The sequence below is a fragment of the Lissotriton vulgaris genome, chromosome 9, assembly GCF_964263255.1.
Source record: "Lissotriton vulgaris chromosome 9, aLisVul1.2, whole genome shotgun sequence".
Taxonomy (NCBI): Eukaryota; Metazoa; Chordata; class Amphibia; order Caudata; family Salamandridae; genus Lissotriton; species Lissotriton vulgaris.
In genome coordinates this window covers 29,352,691-29,375,336 of record NC_141697.1, presented here as the reverse complement: position 1 = coordinate 29,375,336, position 22,646 = coordinate 29,352,691, and the positions used below count along the sequence as shown (strand labels likewise).

The window sequence follows — 22,646 nt, the reverse complement described above, 5'->3', positions numbered from 1 at the left end:
AGATACCACTTTCTTCGAAAGGACTTCACGATTTCTTCTTCAAGATTCTCCCTTGTGGCTAAGGAGTAGTCACCCTGCATCAAGCGGGCACCATCCTAAAGAACACTGCGGTCTGCTGCAAGTCCTTCATCACGAATCCGACGACCCAGCTCGACGAGACCCGGCTTCCCTGGCACCTCTGACCTCTACTCACCTCTACAGCCAAGCTGAGAACCGTGAGTGCGACGAGACCTCAAGGGACCGACGATCGCCAAGACTGCACGACATCTTTACTGCAAGCCCACCGTGTCCTCCACTGGTGAGTGCTTTGGGGTCCGAGAAGCCCCGACCCTGCGCAGCTCCAGCACCCAAGATCAGCCTCCCTGCATCTCCACGATCGGCGTGGGGCCCTTCTGCTGTTTGCTGTGCACCGCGTTGTTTGGCTACTAGCCGGCTGGCTTGTGGCCTTCTGAACGACGCCCAACGACTTCACGACTGCTGGTCTGGTTGCTCCAGGCTGGCCCTTGCTTCCTTTTTCAAGAGAGGCACCCCGGACCCTCCTGGTCCACTCCAGACGCCATTTTAGGTCCACCGCGTGGGCTTGAATTTGCCAAGGCTTTGTTGCCCAATCCTGGGTCCAGCGACGCCGACAGCTTCCATCTTCGTGGGACAGCTCGATCCTCCATCCTGGTCGCCGACAACGCCTCCTGGTCCGTGAGATCTTCGAGTCAAGCGTCACCCACTCACCTTGTCGAGGTGGCTACCATCCGGTGCCCTCCTGGTGCCCACTGACTACTGGCTAGTAGTCTCGAACTTGGTCCCCTCTGCTTTCAGGTGTCATCTATCTTCGAGATCCAGGCTTGGATCCAACTGAACTTTCTTCACTGGTCACCGGCCAGCATCTTTTCTTCCGGCTCCTGGTCCGTCTACGAGGATTCCCGACGTCTTTTCAGACCTATGCAGCTGCAGCCCCTGGGCTAGGTAACTTCGGCATTTCGGTGCCCCAGCATAGCCTCACTATCCAAGGGTCAGAATCTACTTTCGTTTTCTCCCTACCAGGTCGGGTTCACCCGAGAACACTAACTTTCTAATTCCTAGCTACCATAGACTTTTGTCCCGCATCTCGCGTGAGAGTGCACACCCTGCACCCGAGTCCCCTAGGCCTCCTAGAAGTAATCTAACGATTCCCTAGTCAAGTCCTAGCGATTCCAAAAGCTATTAGTACTGTACTTACCTGCTAGTAATTTCGCATTCCACTTTTAGAGTATATGGTTTTCCGTGCCCCTCGGGCATTTGTATATACTGTGCTAACTTAAGTATTTTTGTAAGAGTTTTGGTTTGTGCTTAGTACCCTGTCCTCATAAAGAGTACAGGGCTGTTGTGATCTTTAAATAAATAACTGTTTATTTTCATAACACTTGTGTGGTGTCCTTTCACTTGGTATTCAAGGGGTATATGTGTGGTAAACAGCTGGCTTAACACGCCCTCTCGAGTCTTTAGCCTTAGACTGCTCGTATCCACGCTACTAGGATAGCTGGTCTATAAGGTTGACTTACAACCAATCATCAATAAGGGTTGCTGGACTGATACATAGTGTTCACTAGAATAGTGAGCACTGCATATCAGGCCACCTTCTCACAGCCTGGTCGTCTGATGGATCTGGATGGAAGAGTTCTTCTTCCACTGTCCGTGGCTGTGTCTTAGATTTCTTCGGCGTAGTCTGTTTTGTATCGACTATTGCCTCCAGGTCGATGCCCCCTTCTGTGTCGACGACTTTTGGTGGCTTATTGGTTTTTCTCGGCTCGGACCCTTCGGTCGGGTTGACGAGTGATTTCGGATCGACCGGGTTCTTCGGTTCGACAAGCTTTTTGTGCTCGACAGGTTTTTTCGGTTGACTGTCCTTTGTCGAGTCAATGGCTTTTTTGGGATCGACCGGTCTTTTTGGAGCACTTGTCTTTGGTTCGATAGCCTTCTCCGGCTGGATCACAGGCTTCGATACGGCACTTTTTACGTCAGCGACCTTCTTTGGTTCGGCGACCTTCGGCAAAGCGGGCTTCTTTGGCTCGACGGCCTTCTTCGAGTCGGCGCCCTTCGGCTCGGTGGCCTTCTTTGGGTCGACAGTCTTTTTAGGTTCGGCGCCTTTTGGCTCGACGGCCTTCTTTGGTTCGGCGCTCTTTGGGTTGACGACCTTCTTCGGGTCGACGCCCTTCGGGTCGACGACCTTTTTGGGTTCTGTAACCTTCTTTGGGATCACGTTACTTGGCCCTGGGGTCTCTCAAGGCTTAAGTTTCGGTTTCGGAGCCGAGCTGGACGGCGGAGCTGGCGAATGTTTCTTTGGATCTTGGCTAAGGCCTTTTGGCGATGCCTCGACCGGAGCCTTCGGTAACGGGGTAATCGGTGTCGGTGGCAATGTACTTACGATTTGCCCCGGTGGGATCTCGTCGTCTGAGTCAGAGTAGTCCTCGACGGTGACGATCTCTAGATCCGAATCTTCAGCTTCTGGAAGTTCTTGGTCATCATCGAAGATGTTGTCAGGTTTCGGTGCCTGTCGCTGCATCTCTTGCCTAGCGGCCCGTCGAATCCGGATGGTTTTCTTCGAACGGAATTGGGCACGGGTTGGGCAGGTTTCTTCCTTATGGTCTGGTGATAGGCACTTGTTGCATACTGAGTGTTTGTCAGTATGCGGGAACTTGGATTGGCATTGTGGGCACCTTTTGAACAGGCTCCTTTCCATCAGCAACAGGCCCACGTGGCGTCGAAAAGGCCCAACGGCCTGCGTCGACGACCGGTTCAAGATGGAAAGTTCGATCGAGTCAATGGGTACCGAGCGAAAACAATACTGTCGAAGTTGGCCTTTAGAAAAGTTGTGTTTCAATTCCGAAGTTGGAGTATAGGAATAACATCCGAACCCAATGGCGGAAAAAACAATCTGAGGATGGAGAAGATGCCCATGCGCACTGTAGTCCAGGGGAGGAGTCACCTATCTTGTGATACTTCGAAGACTCTTCCAGGACAACAAGGTGCAATCATCCGGACCCAACACTAGGCGGCGATCTATGCACAGATATGAATTCAGCATCCCACATGCCTCGAACCTAAAATTCTTAACATTTCGCCTTGGCTTGATCCTGTGCACTCCGAACCTTCCACAATGGAAGAGGGAGCCATCTCGAACATCTTGTAGTCTGTGCAAAAATGGCCAGGGCGATATTACCCATTTACTATGCTCCTGCAAGGAGCTGACACAGGAAAGGAGACAGCTGCTAAGAGTCCCCTTAAACAAAAGGAATATTCGCCCAAGGAGACAAGCAGTCTTGGCATGCTTTGACCCCGCAACGCCTCAATTAAACTGCAGACTAGTGAGATTCCTAGATGCAGCCGGGAAAACAATGCCATTGAACGCTTAAACTCCACCTAGGCCAAGGGGAAGCCACGATACTGTGCGCACTCCTAATTATGATACAAGACTGCCACCATTAAGGTCGACCTGGGAAACCTCCCTATAAGCACTTGGACAGGGTTCTCAATAACATCTCATTTTTGGTAGTAGTCCCGCCCAGACAGAGTATGAAGTCGGGCAGAAAGCATAAGTTACATTGAGAACTGTGTGTATGAAGAACAAAGCAATTTTTACCTGATCGCTTTAAATTGCTATGAATTTTTGGAAATGTGTAATTTTATATTATCATGATTTTATTGTATTATCTGAAACTCGTATTGCAATGGTTTTAGGTAACTATGCAAATGTAATAAATTCAAAAAATTCAAATTCAAACTGTAGCTTCGGCAGAGTGAGCTACACATCACATAACTGATTTGGCACAGCAACTGGCTTACCTCGAGCACAGACTTTCTGTCTGCGTGTATTTGCATGACATTCTCTGCCCACTCCATCAGAGACTCCCCCCTTGGGACCTTGACTCGCTCATGCTTCAGACGTCCGACTCTGAACTCGCCCGCATCATCACGCCGGACTGTGCTGGTTGTCCTTGTACGCTCCACTGTAGCCTCGCGACGGTTTTGCAACCACACTATTGCTCTAAGGGGAGAAAAGGAGACCAATTACCACAAAGTTGCTACAGACAGAACAAATAAATATGAGCTACCAGAGACATTTTCTTACACAAAATACTGGCAGAGGAAGGGGACATAGTATGGTTTTGGATGGAATTTTATTCTACCAGAAAATGTGTCATGTAGAGAAGCAGATTATTTATGCTAAACTAAATTATCTAGGATTTAACGTTCCCTATTGGGACACAAGGTCCCTGGTGACAATGAGTGCAGAGTTATCCTCAGACAGCAGAGGCAAGGACTTTATGAAGGGAGCAGTGATTCAACTCACTTCCCTGTAGAAGAGGGCAGTACAGAATTTCCTTGTGCAGGGTTCAACATAAACAAAGGGCTTCTTCAGTATAAAGAGCTTGTCTCAGCCTCGACGAGAGGACAGCCTCTAGCAGGAGAGAGAGGCTTTATCAAAGAAGGGCCCTGATGTTAAGTCTCCTCTCCCTAGTCCACACAAATAATCAAAAGGACCACAGGGCTAGTATTTGTCCCATTGTGGGAGCCATGGTGAAAGCACAGACCAAACAAAGGACACGGTCTTCAAATTTAAAACCATACTAAGATCAAAGAGTAAAATATCTTCAGCCTTTGTGAGCTTTTGCAGGTACAGGTCGGGACCAGTCCATATATCAGGAGGACTGAGCTGTGCTAGTTTAGTAGTGAGGAGGAGATTCTGCCCTAGCCCACTGAGCAGCCATGGTTTTGACAGGATCATGTATGAAGAACATTTTAGATTATCATGTTCTTGGAGAGAAACCGCCTTTACATGCGGAAATGACCACTCAGGGTCTTTACCACACATTTTTTGAAACCACACAAAGTTTTACCACGCATGGAAAGTCTATTTAAGGTAAGTGTGTGTGTGAGTGTGTATATACACGTTCATAGGGTTTAGGATTGGGTAGGGATTTGGGTAGGGGTATAGGGTGGTAAAGGTATTTTAGGGTTTAGGGATGGGTAAGGGTATAGGCTGTTAAGGGTATTTTTAGGGTTTTGGCGTGGGTAGGGGTATTGGGTGGTAAGCATATTTGTAGGGCTAAGGGTTGGTAATGGCGTTTTTAGGGGTGGGTAAAGGTATTGTGTGGTAAGGGCGTTTTTAGAGTTTCGAGGTCTGTATGGGAATTAGATGGGACATTCGGTGGCAAGGATATGGTTAGGATTTAGGGCTGGGTAAAGTACTGGGTGATAAGGGTGTTTTTAGGGCTTGGGGTGGGTAAGGATATTGAGTGGGAAGGATATTTTTAGGGGGTAGGGGTAAGGGTATTGGATGGTAAGGGTGTTTTAGGGTTTAAAGGTGGGTAAGGGTATTGGGTGGTAAGGGTATTTTTAGGGGTGGGTAAAGGTACTGGGTGGTAAGGGTGTTTATAGGGCTTAGGGGTGGGCAAGGGTATTGGGTGGTAACAGCGTTTTAGGGCAAGGTAAGGGTGTTGGGTGGCAAGGGTGTTTTTAGGGTTTGGAGGTGGGTAAATGTATTTGGCTGTAAGATCCAGGGGTGAAGCATGTTCCTTCACAGCCCAGTTCTGCTGCTAGCTGTTGTATCAAATGGACGCCTTCTGCAGAAACCAGAGAGAGGTAAGAGGAGTGGGTGATTTACAGCAAAGGGTACTTGAAAAAGAGAGATACATCACAGTGGTCAGAGGTGCAGCTCATACCTGGAGGCGCCAAAGGCGGTGCAAGTGAAGTAAAGTTGCCTGGTTTCGAAGGGTATCAGGAAAGGACACTTGCTGGTTAACTGTTCACACCAGTCTGGCAGAGCACCACTTGCTAGCGCCAGGGGCTCCTGTACGAGAAAATGTGAAACTTTAAATAGATAGCAAGAGAAAACTAGTCTGCTAGAAAGGTAAACAAGTTGCTCATGTTGGAGAAAACAAGACTGCCACAGAAGGACCAACACCAAGCACTTCTGTACGAAAGAACATAAGCATGCTAAAGTCCTTGAAAGTTTTAACCTCATGAGACACAGGCAAAGATGCATGTAAGGCACTCGCCGACTGCTACAGAGCGTCCATACACATACTAGCAAGGCTGTTAAGCATACATGCGGATCCAACAAAGATGTAAGCGCACTGAAGGCAGAAGCAGGCTGGTGTGACGTGTGAGATGTGCAATGAATAGCGTCCTAAATAGCTTACAGTCATGTCAGGATAACCGTACACTGGTGGTAGAGTAATCTTCATGCGAGCTAAGACAGTCATACTTGTGGCACAGTAACAGTCATGCACATATGGTACAGCATCCTACCACCATGGAAGGACAGCCATACATACATGGGACAGCAACATACAGTCATGTAACAATATATGTGGAGCCCTGCAGCTGTCCCTTACATTGGTTTTGTGTGTTGGCAGGTTTCTGCTTCAGAAAAGGGCCCACTTGCCTTCTCTCAACAGCAGAAGGCTCTTACCCAGGACACAACTCTACTGTACAAATGTATAACCAGCACACCTATAGGGCCCTGTGGTAGCAGAGTGCATCACTGCAGCTCACAAGAGCAGGAGAAACACCGCAGCTCACAAGAGCAGGGGACACCCCGCAGCTCACAAGAGCAGGGGACACACCGCAGCTCACATGAGCACAGGACCCACATCGCAGCTCACAAGAGCACAGGACCCACATCGCAGCTCACAAGAGCACAGGACACACACTGCAGCTCACAAGAGCACAGGACACACACTGCAGCTCACAAGAGCACAGGACACACACTGCAGCTCACAAGAGCACAGGACACACACCGCAGCTCACAAGAGCACAGGACACAGACCGCAGCTCACAAGAGCACAGGACAGACACCGCAGCTCACAAGAGCACAGGACACACACCGCAGCTCACAAGAGCACAGGACACACACCGCAGCTCACGAGAGCACAGGACACAGCGCAGATCACAAGAGCACAGGACACACAGTGCAGCTCACAAGAGCACAGGACACACAGTGCAGCTCACAAGAGCACAGGACACACCGCAGCTCACAAGAGCACAGGACACACCGCAGCTCACAAGAGCACAGGACAAACAGCAGCTCGCAAGAGCACAGGACACACCGCAGCTCGCAAGAGCACAGGACACACCGCAGCTAGCAAGAGCACAGGACACACCGCAGCTCGCAAGAGCACAGGACACACCGCAGCTCGCAAGAGCACAGGACACACCGCAGCTCGCAAGAGCACAGGACACACACACCGCAGCTCGCAAGAGCACAGGACACACACACCGCAGCTCGCAAGAGCACAGGACACACACACCGCAGCTCACAAGAGCACAGGACAGACCGCAGCTCACGAGAGCACAGGACAGACCGCAGCTCACGAGAGCACAGGACAGACCGCAGCTCACGAGAGCACAGGACAGACCGCAGCTCGCAAGAGCACAGGACACACACACCGCAGCTCACAAGAGCACAGGACAGACCGCAGCTCATGAGAGCACAGGACAGACCGCAGCTCACGAGAGCACAGGACAGACCGCAGCTCACGAAAGCACAGGACAGACCGCAGCTCACGAGAGCACAGGACAGACCGCAGCTCACGAGAGCCCAGGAGAGACCGCAGCTCACGAGAGCCCAGGACACACCGCAGCTCACGAGAGCACAGGACACACCGCAGCTCACGAGAGCACAGGACACACACCGCAGCTCACGAGAGCACAGGACACACACCGCAGCTCACGAGAGCACAGGACACACACCGCAGCTCACGAGAGCACAGGACACACACCGCAGCTCACGAGAGCACAGGACACACACCGCAGCTCACGAGAGCACAGGACACACACCGCAGCTCACGAGAGCACAGGACACACACCGCAGCTCACGAGAGCACAGGACACACACCGCAGCTCACGAGAGCACAGGACATACAGTGCAGCTCACGAGAGCACAGGACACACACCGCAGCTCACGAGAGCACAGGACACACAGTGCAGCTCACGAGAGCACAGGACACACACCGCAGCTCACGAGAGCACAGGACAGACACCGCAGCTCACGAGAGCACAGGACAGACACCGCAGCTCACGAGAGCACAGGACAGACACCGCAGCTCACAAGAGCACAGGACACATACCGCAGCTCACAAGAGCACAGGACACACACCGCAGCTCACAAGAGCACAGGACACACAGTGCAGCTCACAAGAGCACAGGACACACAAGGCAGGTCACAAGAGCAGCTCACAAGAGCACAGGACACACAGAGCAGCTCACAAGAGCACAGGACACACAGTGCAGCTCACAAGAGCACAGGACACAGTGCAGCTCACAAAAGCACAGGACACAGTGCAGCTCACAAGAGCACAGGACACAGTGCAGCTCACAAGAGCACAGGACACAGTGCAGCTCACAAGAGCACAGGACACACCGAAGCTCACAAGACCACAGGACACACCGGAGCTCACATGACACACCGGAGCTGTACTAAACACATACTTACCTCTATCTGTTGCATTATCTTGGTGGTGATCTTTTTGCTGGTGAACTCATCGGGCGGCACATTGAACAGGAGCTGCTCGTCTCCTTCTGTGAACAATAAATGGAATAAGTACGTCCCTGTTTGTGGACTCTAAAAGGGCCTTAAAAAGTGATAATATTCTACGAATAAATGCATTTCAAGCAACTTTTTGCTATGAAAATCCTGCTGAACTTTGACTTTCTTGAAAGCACTCTATATATATATATGTCTATATGTCTATATCTCTATATGTCTATATCTCTATATGTCTATATGTCTATATGTCTATATGTCTCTATGTCTCTATGTCTCTATATCTCTATGTCTCTATATCTCTATATCTCTATATCTCTATATCTCTATATCTCTATCTATATCTATCTATATCTATATATATAGATATTGAATATGCTACTTACCAGTATGCATCTGTTCTTGGCATGTAGGGCTGCTAACATTCATATCTTAGCATTAGATCGCCGCCTAGTGTTGGGTCCGGATGATCGCACATTGTTGTCCTGGAAGAGTCTTCGAAGTATCCTGAGATAGGTGGCTCCTCCCCTGGACTACAGTGCGCATGGGCATCGGCTCCATCCCCAGATTGTTTTTCGCCATTGTGGCAGAAGATGGAGTGAAAAGTGTAAAGGATGTCCATGCTAATGATCGAATACAATAGTATATCTGCAGCTGCGACAGGCACCGGGGAGGAGGGTGGGCGATATGAATGTTAGCAGCCCTACATGCCAAGAACAGATGCATACTGGTAAGTAGCATATTCAGTTCGAGGCATGTGGGCTGCTAAATTCATATCTTAGCATAGAATATATAGCAGTCCCTCCATCAGCGGCGGTTGCCCGTGCCAGCTGCAGAAACCTGAAAAAGTGTCTTGAGAACAGCCTGTCCTACAGCCGCTTGCTGCTTGGAATGCACATCAACACAGTAGTGTTTTGTAAAGGTATGTGGTGTAACCCACGTGGCTGCTCTGCAAATGTCCTCTAAAGGAATGTTCCCTAGGAAAGCCATGGATGCCCCCAATTTGCGTGTGGAGTGCGCCCTTGGGGGTACTGTTAAAGTGCGCTTGGCCTTTTGATAACAGATTTGAATGCACTTAACAATCCATCTGGCTATTCCTGCTTTGGAAATCGGGTTGCCTTTGTGTTGTGGTGAGAAGGCAACAAAAAGTTGTTTTGTTTTCCTAAAGTGTTGTGTCCTGTCTATGTAGTACATCAACGCCCTCCTTACGTCTAACGTATGGAGCATTCTTTCCGCCACTGTTTGTGGGTTTTGGAAGAATGCCGGCAAGTCGATAGTTTGGTTGAGATGAAATTGTGACACCACCTTCGGAAGGAATTTGGGGTTAGTACGTAGCACTACCCTATTTGGATGAATCTGAATGAATGGCTCTTGGATTGTGAGCGCCTGTAGCTCACTAACACGCCTTAGAGACGTAATAGCAATTAGGAAAGCTACTTTCCACGTTAGGAATTGTAGTTCACACGAGTGCAGTGGCTCAAATGGTGGTCCCATCAGTCTGGTGAGGACCACATTGAGGTTCCACACCGGAGCTGGCGGTGTTCTTGGGGGAATGACTCGTTTCAGACCTTCAAGGAAAGCTTTAATGGCAGGCACCCTGAAGACAGAGAGATGCTGCCTGTTTTGAAGGTAAGCTGCGATGGCGGATAGATGTATCCGAATAGAAGTGAACGCTAGCTTGCACTTGTAAAGATGTAACAGATAGCAAATGATGTTAGGGATAGATGCATCTAGCGGGTTTATGTCATTGGCTGCACAGTAAATGACAAAACGCTTCCATTTTGCGGCATAGCATGCTCTGGTTGTTGGTTTCCTCGCCTCCTTGATGATGTTCATGCATTCAGGAGGTAGGTTGAGGTATCCAAACTCTAAGACTTCAGGAGCCAGATCGCTAGGTTGAGCTGTTGCGGATCTGGATGCTGAATTTCTCCATGGTTCTGCGTCAAAAGCCTGGGCGTGAGGCGCAGTCTTTGATGCGGTACCACAGAGAATTCGAGGAACGTGGTGTACCAGGCCTGGCGCGCCCACGTTGGAGCAACTAGGATGAGTGTCATCGAGTGTTGCCTTATTTTTCTCGCCACCAGTGGTATCAGAGGTGTCGGGGGAAAAGCGTACGCAAATTTGCCTGACCAGTTCATCCATATCGCATTGCCCTGTGATTGCGGGTGTGGGAACCTGGCGGCGAAGCTTTGGCATTTTGCGTTCTCCCTTGTGGCGAACAGGTCTATCTCTGGACGACCCCACTTTTGGAAGTACGGCTGGAGTACTGATGGATGTATCTCCCACTCGTGCATTTGATGGCTGTATCTGCTGAGCAGATCCGCCATCTGATTGTCCTTCCCTGGGAGGTGTTCTGCCATGAGGAAGATGTTCCTCTGAATGGCCCACTTCCACATGCTCTGAGCCAGATGAGACAGCTGCGGTGAGTGGGTGCCCCCCTGCTTTTGGATGTAGTACATCGCGGTCATGTTGTCCGTCCGGACTAACACGACTTTGTTGCACAGATGTACAATGAAGGACTTGAGCGCCATGAAGATCGCCATCAGTTCTAGATAGTTGATGTGCATCTTCTGTTGCTGCGTCGACCATAGTCCCTGCACCGTGTAAGTGAGCAGATGAGCTCCCCATCCCTGGAGAGATGCGTGGCACTGGCTCCTGGAACAGTCGGCCCTTGCAAAGGTTGTGTGGAGTCCACCAATGCAGAGAGTCGTATGCCCGACTGGTAACCAACACTAGGTCTGTTAATTGTCCCTGAGCCTGTGTCCACTGGTTTGCTAAGCACTCCTGGAGCGGGCGCATATGCAGCCGTGCGTGAGGGACTATGAAGATGCAGGAGGCCATCATGCCTATCAACTGCATGAACACTCTCGCTGGAAGTGAGTGTTTTGGTCTGAACTTTTGGATTAGAGACTGCATGCTGTCTATCCTGACTTGGTTTGGTTGAGCTTTGGCCGTCAGGGTGTTGATCGTCGCACCCAGAAACTGCCGGACATGTGCCGGCTGAAGATGAGACTTTGGGTAATTCAACGAGAAACCCAGGTCGTGAAGGAGGTGAATGGTAGTTGACATGTCCGCGGCGCACTGTTGTTCCGACTTGGCTTGAACGAGCCAGTCGTCCAGGTAGGGGTAGACATGGATGTTCTGCCTTCTGAGGTGCGCTGCTACTGTCGCCAGACACTTGGTAAACACCCTTGGGGCTGTGGTGACTCCGAAGGGTAGGACCTTGAACTGATAATGCTTGCCTTGGATAGTGAACCTGAGGTATTTTCTGTGGGACGGGTGTAGTGGAATGTGGAAATAAGCATCCTTGAGGTCTAAGGTTGCTAAGAAGTCTCCTTGGTTTAACAAGGGAAGAATCTGTTGCAGTGTAAGCATATGGAAATGTTCTGACAGTATATACAGATTGAGGGTACGGAGATCCAGAATTGGTCTGAGAGATCCGTCCTTCTTTGGAATAAGGAAGTACAGGGAATATACCCCCGTGCCTTCCTCCCCCAGTGGCACGAGCTCGATTGCTCCTTTTTGCAGCATCACCACCACTTCCTGCTGCAATAAGTGCAAGTGCTCTGCGGACATAGGTCTTTGCCTTGGTGGAATGTTGGGTGGAGTGGATTTTAACTCTAGACAATAACCGTACTGGATAAGTTGTCGCACCCACCTGTCTGTGGTGATGTTGATCCAGACGGGCAGGAACTGCTGTAGTCTCCCCCCGACAGGTGTTAAGTGGTCGGGGGCAGTGACCGAGAGTCACTGTTTGCTTGGGGTAGAGGAGCGTGAGTTATTTCCTCTGGCGCGTCCTCTGGTGCTGTTTCCCCTGTAGCCCCCCTTGTTCTGTTTGGGGTACGAGGATTGTGCTCCACCTCTAGAGAATTGTGATTGCTGACCCATCTGTCCTCTGGTGACTCCACGGGCACCTGAGCGACGAAAATTATTGCCACGAAACTGTTGTGATTGTAGGGCCCCCATAGACTTAGCAGTTTCGGTGTCTTTTTTAATTTTTTCTAGGGTGGTGTCAACATCTGGACCAAACAGTCTATCAGGATTGACTGGTTGATTAAGTATGGTTGTTTGAATGTCAGGTTTAAACCCCGAAATGCGGAACCACGCCTGTCGTCTCAGCATGACGCTAGTGTTAATGGTCCTAGCGGCTGTGTCCGCGGCATCAAGTGCACACTTTATGGCCGCGTTGGAGATCAGTTGCCCTTCCTGTATAATCATTTTGGTGCCCTCTTGAAACTGCGGAGGCAGGTGTTGCACAATTTGCTCTAGGGTGTCGTAATGCGACCTATCATAACGTGCCAATAGTGCCTGTGTATTTGCAATACGCCAGAAATTGGCAGCCTGCGCAGCTACACGTTTGCCTCCTGCCTCTAGCACTTTGGACTCCTTATCCAGGGGAGGAGCTTCACCCGTTGTTTGGGAGTTGGCCCTTTTTCGGGCATTTGCGACCACCAGGGAGTCAAGCGGCAACTGTCCCCGAATGTATGCAGGATCTGCAGGTGCTGGTCTGTATTTCTTTTCAATACGTGGATTGACCACCCTCGCCCTGGTAGGCTCTTTAAAGATGTCCGCAGCATGCTTGAGGACTCCTTTGAGCATAGGCAGTGTCTTTACAGTTCTGTCTGAAACTGAAAAAGTGTCGAATAGAAAGTCTTCTTCAACTGGGTCAGCATGCATGTCCACATCATGATTAGCAGCTGCCCTTTCAATGAGTGCATGGAAACCTGCAGAATCCTCTGTTGGGGATGCCCATGTACTGAAAGGCTGTGGGTCCTGCCCCATATTTTGGGTGTCTTGGTCCCCAATGTCATCATATGAATCCGGCTGTGAATCTGGTTCATTGACTGGGAAAGTGTATTGGCCATCTTCATCATAACCCTCACTTTCAGAGTGGTCGGGAGACGGAGTTGGGCTCCTTCTTGGAGGAGGCTGGATAGGTTCCATGAGGCCTGAGGCGGCTTGGGGAAACTTTTTCTTCTTTAGGGGTATGACATAGTCCACCGGCTGTGAAGTGATCCTCCTCTTGTAAAGGGTCAATTTGCCAGTGTCTGCATCGATAAAGCACTCAGAATCCTCTTCTGAGTTGAGTCCTCGACCTGAAAGTGCCCCTGCCGTCGAAGAATCCGACTTCTTTGGCGTCGATTTTGTTGAAAAGGCCTTCGGCGCCTCTTTTGGCGGCAGGAGGAAGAGGAGTTTACTCGCAGGCTTGACCGGAATGTCTATCGCCTTCTGCGGCGATGGCGCCGGCGCCGACGAAGCAGAGGCCATCTCCCTAATTCTTTGTATTGAAGAAGCGATGGGGGACGCGTCACTGACAGTGGCCTTTGGCACCGACGAGGAGGCCTTGCCTTCGGATCCGACGTCGTGTTGGCCCTTCTGAGTTTTGGACGATGATGCCGCGTCCGCCGACCCAGAGTCCTTGGACCGAAGCGCAGATGCACCAGCCTTCGATCCGTGTGACTTTGACGGCACTGCTTCCACCACGCGTCCGACAACCGAAGTCCCAGTCGGAGCTGGAGCCGTGTCGCTGGCTTTGGCGGGCTTAGCCGGCGTCGCAGCGCTTGACCTGTGCGTGCCACCCTTCTTAGAGGATCCCTCCTCTGGCGCCGATTTCGACACTGTGGAATCGACAGATTTCTTCGACTTCTGTGGACCGGAGGTCGACGGAGTCGATGAAGCAGCGGGCTTAGTCGTTTTCGCTGGTACGGCCGCCATCTTAGGGACGCTCGAGTCCTTAAGTTTCGGTTTCGGTTTTGGCTCGGCCATTTTAGGTGTAGTCGATACCGTAGGTTTCAGTTTCGGTTTCGATACCCTATGCGCAGCAAGTATGTCCGTGGCCGGGCCTGAAGGCGGGGCCGTGGCTTGCGCTACGGGGTCTTGGGTAAGGCCGACAGGCGATCCCGTGACCCGCTCTTTATGTCCGTAAACTTCGGGGCATAGCTCGTCCCCTGAGCTATCTTCCGCGGCCCCATAAACCTCTTCGACGTCCCCTACCTCGTCGACGTATTCAAGGCCTTGATCCACGACTCCGTCGTCGTCTTCCGGATCTGCCTCGACCTCCGTCTCGGGCGGGGAGATTTGAAGATGATGGCTCTGGTCCTCCTCTTCTCGGTCGTCGAAGATGTTTTCTGGATCCGGGGCCGCTTGTTTGACCACAAGGCGCACCGCGCGCCGAATCGTGAGTGTCTTCTTTGACCTGAAACTCGCACAGGCCATGCAGTTGTTTTCGTTATGGTCTGGTGAAAGGCATTTGTTACAGACCGGGTGTACGTCTATATGTGGGTATTTGGACCCACAGAGCGGACAGAGTTTAAACGGACTCCGCTCCATGCTGGAAAGTCGCTGTCGAGTCGCGATGAGAAGGCCTCGATGTCCGAAGAGTGCAAATACTCCGCTGATTCCGGCTCCGAGAGACGGAAGAACTCGAGACCGCACGCAAACAATACCGACGTAAAGAATACAAGGCCTTTTGGCCGTTTAAAGTTATGTTTTCTCGGTTCCGACAGAGAGACGTCGAGACCGCATTCGAACCCAATGGCGGAAAAAAACAATCTGGGGATGGAGCCGATGCCCATGCGCACTGTAGTCCAGGGGAGGAGCCACCTATCTCAGGATACTTCGAAGACTCTTCCAGGACAACAATGTGCGATCATCCGGACCCAACACTAGGCGGCGATCTAATGCTAAGATATGAATTTAGCAGCCCACATGCCTCGAACACATATATATATATATATATAGTACTCCTGGACCTGCCTGTATGTTTTCTGGAGATTTAAAAGCTTTGCATTTTGTTGTTACTGGGTAATAGGATCTCTAGTAAAGCTCTGCCTTTTTACACCGCAGAGGGTGAAGAATCCACAATCTAGTGATGTCCGAGTACAGCACAGGGTGCAAAACTGGAGAACTCATTTAACAGATCTTGCAAGAAGCAGCAATCTCACATGACAATTAGGAAACAGGAGGTCAGATGGGCTGTATGTGAAGATACCCAGGCTGTAAAATAGCCAACACAGCCAGGAACTACTTTTGCCCTAAAAATGGATGCGTCTTAAGAAATAAGATACTTTCCTGTAACTAGAACTCCAGCGTTTGTATCTTTTATAGACTCACATATATTATTGTGAGGAAATGAGGGGTCTTATAAGGTGTTGGGCGACCTCACTGTGTAATACACTTACCAACACCTTTAGGATCAGTAGTTTTCATTTGTCAAACACTTTGCTCAACCACGTTCTGTGGCTCCGAGCAGCAATGCTTACACAAAGGAAAAAGTGTGAAGCATTTAAACAGCACCAAAACAATTGCAGAAGATATACAAGAGACATTCAAGAAATCAGACATCAATTGATAAAACAAGACTGTATTTTTATACATTTTTTGACAGCACAACAAAAAGGATCCACTGAAGGGTTCTGGAAAACAGCAATTACGCACTATAGTAAATATGCACTTTTTCTCTTAACCACATACAAGAACGGGCTAATTGAACAAATCTGGCTTTTAAGAACTTTTCCAAGAAAACTAGGGTAAGTATCAATGTGGTTACTTGAAAGTTAATTTGGGAGACTAACTCCAGCAGTCAGCCAGACAAGGGACCAACAGGATCCTCAGAAACCATTATCTCAAAAGAAGAGGCAGTCTCCAGTCCGGTCCAGGCACTTTTAGCTACTAGCCCTAGACTCCTACGGAAGTGGCCCTGATGCAAGGAATACAGGTTGCTAAAGATATGATGCTTTCAATGGTGGGTCTTCCTGCGGCTAGTCCTCGTCCAAAACTCAGTGAGGCAGCCCTGGCAATGGGGGTAGGCATCCGTCAAAGTCCTATCGTTTGTGGTGGAGGGAGGGGTGCGGCTGAAGGAGGAGGCTAGGTGCTCTTCGGTGATCTTGCTCCAGTTTTTGCAGGGGGCATGGCATAGGATTGTGAGTTGTGGGTTTCGAAAAATAAGTGGATGCAGAGGTGGTCTGTCCAGAGGGGTTGCGTGGTGTGACTGAAGCGAATGTTAATTCCTCCGACAAAGATGGGGTCGAGGGTGTGTCCTGCTTTGTGGGTGGTGTGGTGACGAGTTGCCTCAGTCCAATGTTGGCGAGGTTGTCTAGGAGGGCGGTGGATTTTTGGGTCGTTTAGGTTTTCGAGGTGGAAATTCAGGTCTCCAAGCAGTACTTAGTCAGTGGAAGCGAGGGCGTGGGCTGCGTTGTGGTCTACGATGGTGTTGGTGAACGGGGCGCAGGGTACGGGAGGTTTCTAGTCGAGAGTTCCACATAGCGGCATTCTGGGGTTGACCTGGAAGTGGATGTGTTCCATAGGGGGTGCGGAGTTTTTCGAGATGGAGGTTCTCAGTCAGAGGGAGCTTTTGTGGACGATGGCGTGGCCTCCTCCGGGGTGGTTGGGGCGGTAGCACACGTCCCTGTGCGCCATGCCCACCAACAGAGCCTGTGGCATGGGCAAGTCACCCCTCTAGCAGGCCCTACAGCCCTAAAGGTAGGGTGAAGCATATCACAGGTAAGGGCATAGCTGCATGTGCAATATGCCCCTACAGTGCCTGTGCCATTCACAGACATTGTAAGTGCAGTGTAGACATTTTGAGTACATGGGCTGGGAGTTTGTCAACACGAACTCCACAGCTCCATGATGGCTTTCGAATATGCTACTTACCAGCATGCATCTGTTCTTGGCATGTAGGGCTGCTGACATTGATATCTGTGCATAGATCGCCGCCTAGTGTTGGGTCCGGATGATCGCACATTGTTGTTCTGGAAGAGTCTTAGAAGAATCACGAGATAGGTGGCTCCTCCCCTGGACTACAGTGCGCATGGGCATCGACTCCATCCTCAGATTGTTTTTAGCCATTGTGGCCAAGATGGAGTGAAACTATGTGAATGATGACCATGCTAGAAGTATGTGTGAATGCTGCAGCCGCTACAGGCGCCGGGGAGGAGGGCGGGCGATATGAATGTCAGCAGCCCTACATGCCAAGAACAGTTGCATACTGGTAAGTAGCCTATTCGGTTCGAGGCATGTGGGCTGCTGAATTCATATCTGTGCATAGAATACATAGCAGTCCCTCCATTAACGGCGGCCGCCCGTGCCAGCTGCAGCAGTTTGGAAAAGTGTTTTTAGAACAGCCTGCCCTACAGCTGCCTGCTGTTTGGAGTGCACATCAACACAGTAATGTTTTGTAAATGTGTGTATGGTAGACCATGTGGCTGCTCTACATATGTCTTCCAGAGGAATATTTCCAAGGAAAGCCATGGAGGCCCCCAACTTTCGGGTGGAGTGGGCCTGTGGTGGAATGGTGAGAGTGCGCTTGGCTTTCGGATAGCAGATCTGAATACATTTAACAATCCACCTGGCTATACCAGCCTTGGAAATGGGGTTACCTTTGTGTTGTGGTGCAAAGGCATCAAATAGTTGTTTAGTCTTCCTAAAATCTTTGGTCCTATCAATGTAGTACATTAGGGCCCTTTTGACGTCAAGTGTGTGGAGCATTCTCTCCGCAAGTGACTCTGGATTTTGGAAGAACACAGGTAGTTCTATAGTCTGGTTGATACTGAACTGAGACACTACCTTAGGAAGGAATTTAGGGTTAGTGCGAAGCACCACCCTGTTAGAATGAATCTGAATAAATGGCTCTTGGATAGTTAGTGCCTGGAGTTCACTAACTCGTCGTAGCGACGTAATCACTATAAGGAAAGCCACCTTCCATGTCAAGAACTGAATCTCGCAGGAATGCAGTGGTTCAAAAGGGGGACCCATCAGCCTGGTGAGGACCACATTGAGGTTCCACTCGGGAGCTGGTGGCGTCCGCGGAAGAATGACTCGTTTGAGTCCTTCCAGAAAAGCTTTAATGGCAGGCACCCTGAAAAGTGAAAGGTGCTGCCGGTTTTGGAGATAAGCAGCCATTGCGGATAAATGTATACGAATGGAAGCATAGGCCAGATTACATTTGTACAGATGTAAGAGATAACAAATGATGTTTTGAATAGATGCATCCAGCAGGTTAATGATGTGGTCTGCACAATAAATGACAAACCGCTTCCACTTCGCCGCATAGCATGCTCTGGTGGTGGGCTTCCTTGCCTCCCGGATGATGTCCATACAGTCAGGAGGTAAGTTGAGGTAGCCAAACTCCAAGACTTCAGGAGCCAGATCGCCAGGTTGAGCTGTTGCGGATCTGGATGCTGAATGTCGCCATGGCTCTGCGTCAAAAGCCTGGGTGTGAGGCGCAGCCTTTGATGCGGTACCACGGACAGTTCCAGAAACGTGGTGCACCATGGTTGGCGAGCCCACGTTGGAGCAACCAGGATGAGAGTCAACGAGTGCTGCTTCAGCTTGCGTGCCACCAGCGGTATTAGAGGTGCTGGGGGAAAAGCGTACGCAAATTTGCCTGACCAGTTCATCCATATCGCATTGCCTTGCGACTGTGGGTGTGGAAACCTGGCGGCAAAGCTTCGGCATTTTGCGTTCTCCTTTGTGGCGAACAGGTCTATCTCTGGATGACCCCAACTTTGGAAGTACGGGTGGAGTACTGATGGATGTATATCCCACTAATGCATTTGGTGGCTGTACCTGCTGAGCAGGTCCGCCATCTGATTGTTCTTGCCTGGGAGGTGTTCTGCCATGAGGAAGATGTTTCTCTGAATGGCCCACTTCCACATGCTCTGAGCCAGATGAGACAACTGTGGAGTGTGTGTTCCTCCCTGCTTCTGAATGTAGTACATGGCCGTCATGTTGTCCGTCCGGATCAACACGACCTTGTTGCACAGATGTACTTTGAAGGCTTTCAGTGCCATGAAGATCGCCATCAGTTCTAGAACATTGATGTGCATCTTTCTCTGCTGTGGTGTCCATAGTCCCTGCACAGTGTAGTGGAGTACATGAGCTCCCCATCCCTGGAGAGAAGCGTCTGTCGTCAGGATGATCTGTGGCACAGGCTCTTGGAACGGTCGTCCCTTGCAAAGGTTTTGTGGATTCCACCAATGCAGAGAGTTGTATGTCCGACCGCTCACCAACACTAGGTCCTTCAACTGTCCGTGAGCCTGAGTCCACTGACGTGCTAAGCACTCCTGACGCGGACGCATATGTAGTCTCGCGTGCGGGACTATGGAGATGCAGGAGGCCATCATGCCTATCAACAGCATGAACACTCGTGCTGGAAGCGAGTGTTGAGGTCTGAATTTTTGTATCAGTGATTGAATGCTGCTGACCCTCACTGAATTCAGCTGTGCTCTGGCTGCCAGAGTGTTTATTGTCGCACCCAGATACTGCCGTATGTGGGCGGGTTGCAGGTGGGACTTTGGGTAATTCAGTGAGAATCCCAGATCGTGAAGAAGGTGAATGGTGTGGGACATGTGGGCAGCACACTGCTGGGCCGACTTTGCCTGGATGAGCCAGTCGTCCAGATAAGGGTAGACGTGAATGTTGTGTCTCCTCAGGTGTGCTGCCACCGTCGCCAGGCACTTGGTAAACACCCTGGGTGCCGTGGTGACCCCAAAAGGCAGAACCTTGAACTGGTAATGTTGGTTGTGGATGGTAAACCGGAGGTATTTTTTGTGCGACGGGTGTAGCGGAATATGAAAATACGCATCCTTCAGATCTAAAGTTGCGAGAAAATCCCCCTGATTGAGAAACGGTAGGACTTGCTGCAGGGTCAGCATGTGAAAGTGCTCCGATAGGATGTACTGATTGAGGGGTCTGAGGTCCAGTATGGGTCTGAGGGACCCGTCCTTCTTTGGTATTAAGAAGTACAGTGAGTAAACTCCTGTGCCTCTTTCTTTCACAGGCACAAGCTCGATTGCCCCTTTTTGCAGCATGACGAGGACCTCCTGCTGCAATAAGTGCAAATGCTCGGCGGACATAGGACGGTGTCTTGGGGGGTATGTTTGGTGGAGTGGATGTTAACTCCAGACAATAACCGTACTGTATAAGCTGTGTGACCCACCTGTCTGTGGTGATGGACTTCCAGACTGGCAGGAACTGTTGAAGTCTCCCCCCCTACAGGTGTTGCGTGGTCAAGGGCAGTGACAAGGCGTCACTGTTTGTTAGTGGCTGAGGATCTGGAGTTGTTGTTTCCACAACCTCTGCCTTTGGCTCTGTTTCCACGATATCCACCTTGACTGTTTGTTGTACGTGGTCTGCGTGTTGCCTTTATAGTACTATGTGGTTTGGGAGAGCTGGCCTCTGGAAACACCTCTAGTGTTTGAGTGATGAAAAGAACCACTCCATAACTGCTGGGACTGCAGAGCCCCCATGGACTTAGCAGTTTCAGTGTCCTTCTTGATTTTCTCCAAGGTGGTGCCCACCTCTGGGCCAAATAGATGATCAGGGTTTACTGTCTGATTGAGAATGGTGGTCTGTATCTCCGGCTTGAATCCTGAGATTCTGAGCCAGGCATGTCGTCTCAGCATGACACTAGTGTTGATAGCTCTGGCTGCGGTGTCTGCCGCGTCTAGTGCACATTTAATAGAAGCATTTGATATCAGCTTCCCCTCTTGGATGAGCATCTCAGCTGCCTCTTTGTATTCGTCTGGCAGGTGCTGTAACAGGGTCTCCAGTGTGGCGTAATGTGCCCTGTCATACCTAGCTAGAAGTGCTTGAGTATTTGAAATGCGCCAGATATTGGCCGCTTGAGCTGCCACCCTTTACCCTGATGCCTTAAACACCTTAGATTCCTTATCTAGGGGAGGAGCATCACCCGTTGTTTGTGAATTAGCCCTCTTCCGGGCATTAGAAACAACCAGAGAGTCCAAAGGCAACTGTCCCTTGATGTAAGTAGGGTCACCAGGTGCCGGTTTATACTTCTTTTCAATCCTAGGGTTTATTACCCTGGCTCTCGTAGGCTCTTTAAAGATCTCCCTAGCATGCTTCAAGACACCCTTCAACATAGGCAGAGTCTTGACAGTCCTCTCTGAGACAGAAAATGTGTCAAAAAAAGTCCACTTCAATGGGGTCAGCATGGAGATGGACGTCATGATTTTTAGCTGCCCTTTCAATGAGGGCATTAAACGCAGCTGAATCCTCTGTAGGCAACGTTTTTACAGCATTCATCTGAGTGTCTAGGGTAGAGTGAGGATCACCTGGGTCAGCAGCAGCTGCCCAGGGTTCATTGGTATCATCTGGCTAAGTGTAGACAGGATAGCTGTATTCATCATCATCACCTTCCCCAGTGTCCACATCTGAATAAGTGGGTGAGACATCATGGCCATGTGGAGAAACCGGTTCCACAAGAACAGGGGTCGAAGTGGAATCCTTTTTCCTCTTCAGTGGAATTTTATAGGACTCCATTGGCTGTTCCGGGGCAATTTTCCGCTTATTAAGGGAAAGCCTGCCTGTTTGGCATCGATAAAGTGTTCTTGTTGTTCTTCCAACGAAGATTGTCGATGCTTTAAGGCCGGGACCTCTGTCGTCGACTTGGGCACCGAGGACACCTAGAAGGTTGGTGACCATTCTAGGGGCGAAAGCCTTTGACGCCACTTTCGGCGGCAACGTGAAGTGAATGGGCGTCAACGCTTTCTGAGGTTTATCGACAGGCTTCGAAGGTGGAGGGTCTTTTGGCCCGACACTTGAGGCCTTGTCCTTGATGCGTTTTAGGGAGTCTGCCACTTGCTTGGAGAAAGCGGCGGGCGGCTGCGTCGAGTCGACTGAATCCTTCGACGCACCACCAGACGTGGACTCGTGGGTTGGGCCGCTCTTGGCCTTGTCTTGTCGACGCGGAGTCTCGAGAACCTTTGGATCACTGAGCCCTTTGTCGGTGTCGACCGTCTTCGGCGCCGATTTGCTTGGCTCGACTGTTTTGACCTTTGTCTTCGGCGTGCCAGACTTCGTCTCGACGCCCTTGAGCTGTTTCTTCGGGTCGATAATGCCCTTTTGCTTCGTCGGTGCCGACAGGTCCGAGGGCTTTGAGCCGACCAAAGCAATACGCAATTTTGGCTTTGAGGGGGGCACCAGTGCTTTCACATGCCTCGAGACCGGTGTCTTCACTTTTGGTTTCGATTTCGCAGGGTGTGGCTCAATAGCAATGTCCGTAGCCGAGCCCGAAGGCGGGCCGTAGAACTCAGTGGAAGATCTTGGGTAAGGCCTAGTGGCGATCCCTCGACCTGAGCCTTTTGAAGGGTTTCGGCCCCAA

The 22,646-nt window shown here is 50.5% G+C and overlaps 1 protein-coding gene and 1 pseudogene across 11 annotated transcripts in view; both read right to left on the bottom strand.

The window, feature by feature from the left end:
- HECTD1 (HECT domain E3 ubiquitin protein ligase 1) overlaps positions 1 to 22,646 on the bottom strand; it is a 665,243-nt gene that overhangs the window by 85,789 nt on the left and 556,808 nt on the right. For all 10 annotated transcript variants that reach the window (XM_086936975.1, XM_086936976.1, XM_086936967.1 and 7 more), the window contains 3 exons: positions 8,471 to 8,556; positions 5,697 to 5,824; positions 3,817 to 4,018 (listed from right to left, as the gene is read on the bottom strand). In XM_086936975.1, the coding sequence (XP_086793101.1) occupies positions 3,817 to 4,018; positions 5,697 to 5,824; positions 8,471 to 8,556 (416 nt within the window). The remainder of the gene's footprint in view (positions 1 to 3,816; positions 4,019 to 5,696; positions 5,825 to 8,470; positions 8,557 to 22,646) is intronic.
- LOC147689566 (uncharacterized) lies at positions 12,142 to 14,851 on the bottom strand (annotated as a pseudogene). The gene has a single exon (XR_015299882.1). The product of XR_015299882.1 is annotated as an uncharacterized LOC147689566 (transcript).